Consider the following 5981-nt stretch of genomic DNA (forward strand, 5'->3'; position numbering starts at 1 on the left):
GGAACACCTGAGATATGATTCGCTGCCCGGAGACGGTTGTATTTATCCGCATTCATCACCGTGAGCTTCCTCCTTAATAACGTCATGCTGACCTTTCACCTTCAGGATAATTCAATCTTCCAATCGCCATCAATCAGATTTCCTAATTAATTATACATCGAAAATATAACGTTTTCCCCGAGCTTCACTCCGAGATAGATTTTATGATAAATTTTGATTAAATTCGTTCCGTTTTATTGATAAGGCAAATTCTGATTAATGGCAGACCCGACTAATTGTACGTTATTGTAAAATAACAAACATTTTAACGATCAACTAACATATCGACATAAAAAATTGATCAGATCAAAATAAAAGGAATTATGAATAATATTCAACTGACTTTAGGATTAAAAAATGAATGAATGACAAATGAAAAAAAATATATATGTATGCAACAAGATTGTTTTCATTGTTGATTTAATTTCCTTCCTTTTGCCTGATTTTTTTTTTAAATTCTCACTGAAACAAGTGAGAACGAATTGTATCAACTAGATAGATAAATTTAAATCACTGAATCACGAGACACAGAAGAGACAATTACAACATCATGATCTAAGGGTTAATGGTTGATGAAATCGACGACAGGTGTGACTCGAGTAAAATACCAGTCCCGTGTACTGCTCCGTCAAATACGATATTTCTGTTGTGGCCACATAAAACTGCCGAGAAACATTCAATATCTCTTTTAACGCTGCATTTGACAATCAATGAACGTTTTCACCCAAACCGGACAATAGGACAACAAGAGAAATATAATTCTGATCAATACCGGGCTGATCGGAGCTTTATGTATCGCTTTAGGCTTGATTGTGGTGTACTAGACCACGTGTGCACCTCGGCCGGGACCAGAGTGAGAATTTTGTGTTTGAGAGTTTTAAATCATTTTAATAGGAATATGATTCTCGTAAAAATTATTTTAAAACGTTTAAATCTTTTTATCTATGCTATTTATCTATGATTTTAGATAATGAAAATTAAATATACAACATCACCCTTTTTTCATTATATTTCCCCCATAAATTATGCATTTTTAATCTGCTTTATTTAACTGACGAAACATGATTATACTATCAACAATATAAAATGTACAACCACGAAATCAAAATAATGCTTTTTATAAGGAATGGTGAAAAAGTTAAAGTTATAATAGTGAGCGATAATTTTCAGAAATAAAGAAATAATTCCCTGAATATGCACTTGGTATGTCGTCCTGCTAAAAAACAACCGAAATGTCACTTGCGTACTTCATCACAATAGTTAATTTATGTAATCTAACTACACTGGGATTTTCGAATAAAGAAAATATTCTGAAGTGATATTTACAATAAAAGCATTAAAGTAAATAAATTTCCGGTTTTCTGTGTCGTTTTGTTGAAGAAGTATATATTTAATTTACATCCAAACATGAACCGGCCTGATCAGCAGTAGATACCAGCACTGCTATACAAATGTTAAAACTTTTGTACAGATCACCTGTCACCAGAGACGTTTCTTTTTCTTTTGAAAGAAGCTCCGTTCACTAGATTTGTAAAATGATGATGAAACTCAAACGAGATTTAAAATTTCCAACCATCACCAGGGTTTGTTTTCATTTCAGATTACTATTTTCTATATTTTATTATTATTTCTATAAAAAAAATATACAACCAATAATATATGAGGCAAAAATTTCCCTCGGCGTTATTTCGAGGAATACATTTTATCATGTGCTTTTTAAGAAATGTGCTTAACATTTCAGACCAATGATTAGAAAACACGACATTGGGACGTTTGTAGTGCTAAGGCTGGATAGTAACGTTGAATTGAGGACGTCGTGATTATCAATGGTTTGACCGACACATGGTTTGTGTTGATGTTTGGAAGTTTTGTGGACGGGAGTTTACTCCTATTTACACGGACAACATTGAAGGAGGAGGTATAAAGCTTCAATTGACAGACAGACCGCCTGATCAAGCGACGACCAAAACTTCCCGGCAGTTCAATAAATGGGCGGAGCTTAGAACTGTCATAGCGATACCAGTGGTACTTATCGTAGATTTGCATACGTGGGCGGAGTCGAACAATTTGTTGGTCCAGGTACGTTGTATATTTACCCGAGGTCAAGCAAGTTTGCTGATATCGTTGGCGTTCGTTGTCGAGTGTTGTACTACATTTACACTGTGCTGTGTGTGTTTAACGTTCAGTGTATACAAATGTACGAGAAACAGCCCCTTGGACCTGAGTGTCCACAGTCCGGAGACTATCTGACAATGTTGTCAACCAAGTCCCCGTATGATGCGGTCAGCGGCAGCAACTACCCGACATCTCTTCCCAGTATGAACAGCATCGGAAACATGGGGACGATGACCACAATGCCTATGAGCAACGTCAGTTACTCTCCTCCGGCCATGGGTGGCATGAGCACTATGACCCCCCCGGGGATGACAAGTATGGGGATGGCCGCACCCATGGGCATGCACGGGAGTATGCACGCGGGAATGAACTCTATGAACTCAATGAATGGAATGTCGGGGATGTCCAGTATGGGACAAATGCCAATGAACGGAATGAGTGGAGCCATGTCCCCAATGAGGATGGATACTTTTAACAGGGCACAAGCCATCAACCGAGCCCGAGACAAGACATACAGACGTAGTTATACTCATGCTAAACCTCCGTACTCCTACATCTCGCTCATAACTATGGCTATTCAACAATCACCTAATAAGATGAACACTCTGAGTGAGATTTATCAGTTTATCATGGACTTGTTCCCTTTTTACCGCCAGAATCAACAACGCTGGCAGAACTCTATCCGTCACAGTCTTTCTTTCAACGACTGTTTTGTGAAAGTTCCAAGGACGCCGGATAGACCCGGAAAGGGCAGTTACTGGACCCTGCATCCAGATTCGGGAAATATGTTCGAAAACGGATGTTATCTGAGGAGACAGAAACGTTTCAAGTGTGTGAAAAAGGAGATGATTCGTCAGGCTTCACGTCACGATAATTCTGTAGACGGTAGTGAATGTTCCATGTCACCCCGTGGTGATCCATGCTCACCGCCTCCGCCTTCTGCTTCTCCCCCCGGAAACGTGCCCGTGACCCTGACTGAGACCAAGCGGGAACCACTGCAGCCGATCGAGCACACCCCTCCACCACCACCTCCACCACCTCAACATCAGCAACAGGCGCAGCCACCCCCTCCAATTCCACCCGTGTCCCTGGGCCACGAGATGCCCCCACATTCTATGAGGCACATGCAGCATGATCCGATACATCAGGGCTACCACCCTCATCACAACCCCACCCACTCGTTTAACCATCCGTTCTCTATAAACAGTTTAATCACCGATAGCAAAATGGACCTTAAAATGTACGAAATGCAAGGTGGTTATGGGTACAACCACATGGGACTCCCTATGATGAGTGGTAAGGACACTATGGGAGTAGGGCCCATGCAGCCTGCCCCTGACGGGTACTACAAGACATACGCCCCTCACTCTACAGCGGCCTTATGACGAGCCGTGACGGAAAATTGTGACAATTTTTATATTTGAAGGCAGGAGCAAATGCTATATACCAAAGATTTTACCTTTATTGTTCAGAAATGATTTCAAAGACAATTTCCTTGTATTTGAACATGAGATGTGGAAGTTTTTGCCAAGAGATGAATATGTGTTCGAACGCAAAATGACGATGTATGTACTGTTTTTTTTTTAAAATGAATTTCGGTATCCGTGAATGTGTGTGGAAATGTGACATGTGTCCGGGAGGATTTCGGACCCAGTTTGGAGCTTGAAGGTTAAGTGACTTTCCGAATATTTTTTCGTGGGAGGTATAATTTAGTGTTAATTTATTTCGTATGGACAAAAATACTTTAGCATTGACAATGTGTAAATGGATTCTAGAGTGAAACACTCTTTCTCTTTGTGATCGGTCTGAAACCTAGGCGGTACTGTTTCTACATTACCTCTCCTTTTCTTCAGATATCAGCTCTTTATCAGTAAGATTTATATATTATTATATATATTTAAAAGTTATTATTTTTGCTGTTGTAGATACGGATTCCTCAGAATTACACTATTTTCCAGATATATTACGTCTTGTTTATGTTTCCAATGATATAGAAAGTGAAAGGTTTTAATCAGTTAGAACCTTTCGGTAAAGTTCGGCGGGAATTATTCTTCATACTTACATTTATAACAGGGCTAAGCCCGTTTTGGTAGTAGCTGACCGTTCGGTATGTGTTGGGGCGGTTAGGTCTAGAAAGTCCAACTTAAGCCGGATACCAGCGGTCACTGTTGCTACGCATGCAGAGCGGGTGGACTATATATCTCAGATTGGGACGAGATACGGTTTGATAAATGCGTCGGGTGACAGCTTTATCCTAACTCTCCAAACCTTCAACTCAGTCCGCCGGTAAACTTGCTCATTTTTAGCTAATATATATTCTCAAACTAGGAAATAGTGTTATGTTAAGGTCGGTTGGGTAAGCGTACTGACTGTCGAATTTTCACTTTCTCGGGTGAAATTCGCGTCAAGTTGCTAACGTTAAAAAGGCCAAGGTGGGACGCTTTCCTACAAAAACAAATATTTTGTCATTGCATTTTTAGAGCTCATTCACTCACTCGCTATTTATCTCTCAGATTTTTGGGTTGTGAATCTTTCTTACATGTTTATTTTACAGAGGATCTGATTTTCATACCCGAATTGATGAGAACGATAGTTTATACAAACAGCGATGATAAAACTTACAAAAATATAACAATTATGAAAGAATTCTTTAAACAAATTTCTCAAGGCATTTTTAGGATTTAATTTGTATCAATAGGGATCAGTATTTATCTGGTCTACGTTAGAAAAACACTTAAGGTTGAGCGAGTCCTGACTTTCAGGAGAAATTTTTACAGGTGTCTAGATGAGCCGTAAAGTATTATCTGCGCGCGGTGTGCCGATAAATGTATTTATTTGTTAAACGCATTAGCAAAGTAATCGACAGCAGGGGAAAAACACATATACCTATTTGTTTGTAGATTTACACTAGATAAATAATATATCTTTATAACAATAAAAAAAATAGGCATCCTGTTATCGCCTCACCTTTACCGCTAGTACCAAAACATTGATTTGTCAATATTTAGTTTTGTTAAAGTTATCCCTGTTCAAACAATAACTCTGCAAAATACTTGTAATATATAGTGAGTTAAATTAGTGGGAGTAATTAGCGAGAGAGAAATAAAAAAAAAATGCCAATAAGTCTATATTAGTACACTTTCACATATAGAACAAACGTGGGTGGTGGACCATAAAACACGTAGTATTATTCTCTCTATTCAATGTTATAGTATTAAGTTGTACCGAACTTAATGACATATATATGGTTACATTATAAATATTTAATTCTCTCTATTGCAAATGTTAGCAGGCCGATGCTTCGGTACAAAAAGCATCCTTCAATTAATTTGTAACTCATAGACGGACTGCAATTAATAGCAGTTATCATATTACCATTTTTTTTCGTTAATAAATTATATATGATGATAAACTACAGAATTACGGGAGATGATTTAAACCATTTATTTACTGTAATAATGTACAAAATATTTGTTGATGTTTAAAAAAAAATTCAAATATCGCCTTCATTAGAATTAATTACGATTTTAGAAAGATTTTATCAGCATAAAATGAATTAAGTTTCAGTGTTTCGAATCAATCGCACTTATACAATACCCGTTAATGATACGCTGTTCATAGGAATGATTGTAGACACAATTAGCACGCTATGTAGACCGGCCATAGTCACCATTACTGAATTACATTGTAATGGTACTCAGCCACAAACACGCAAACATTTAATCGTCATCTTCTTGGCAAATTTGATTAGTAAACAGCCGAGTGACATTAAAAGTTAGCATGCAGTAGTCCCGAAATGGACGCTCAGTAGTTAGGGAATATTAATC

At 37.9% G+C, this 5981-nt stretch overlaps 1 protein-coding gene across 1 annotated transcript; it reads left to right on the top strand.

The window, feature by feature from the left end:
• The first annotated feature begins 2234 nt into the window (after positions 1–2234).
• LOC132548594 (silk gland factor 1-like) lies at positions 2235–3539 on the top strand. Its single transcript, XM_060212460.1, has one exon. The coding sequence runs from the start codon at positions 2235–2237 to the stop codon at positions 3537–3539; it is 1305 nt and encodes a 434-aa protein (XP_060068443.1).
• Positions 3540–5981: the final 2442 nt, after the last annotated feature.

Source organism: Ylistrum balloti, unplaced genomic scaffold (genome assembly GCF_031769215.1).
Source record: "Ylistrum balloti isolate Yb309-2 unplaced genomic scaffold, AGI_CSIRO_Ybal_v1 Utg370018, whole genome shotgun sequence".
NCBI classification, from domain to species: domain Eukaryota; kingdom Metazoa; phylum Mollusca; class Bivalvia; order Pectinida; family Pectinidae; genus Ylistrum; species Ylistrum balloti.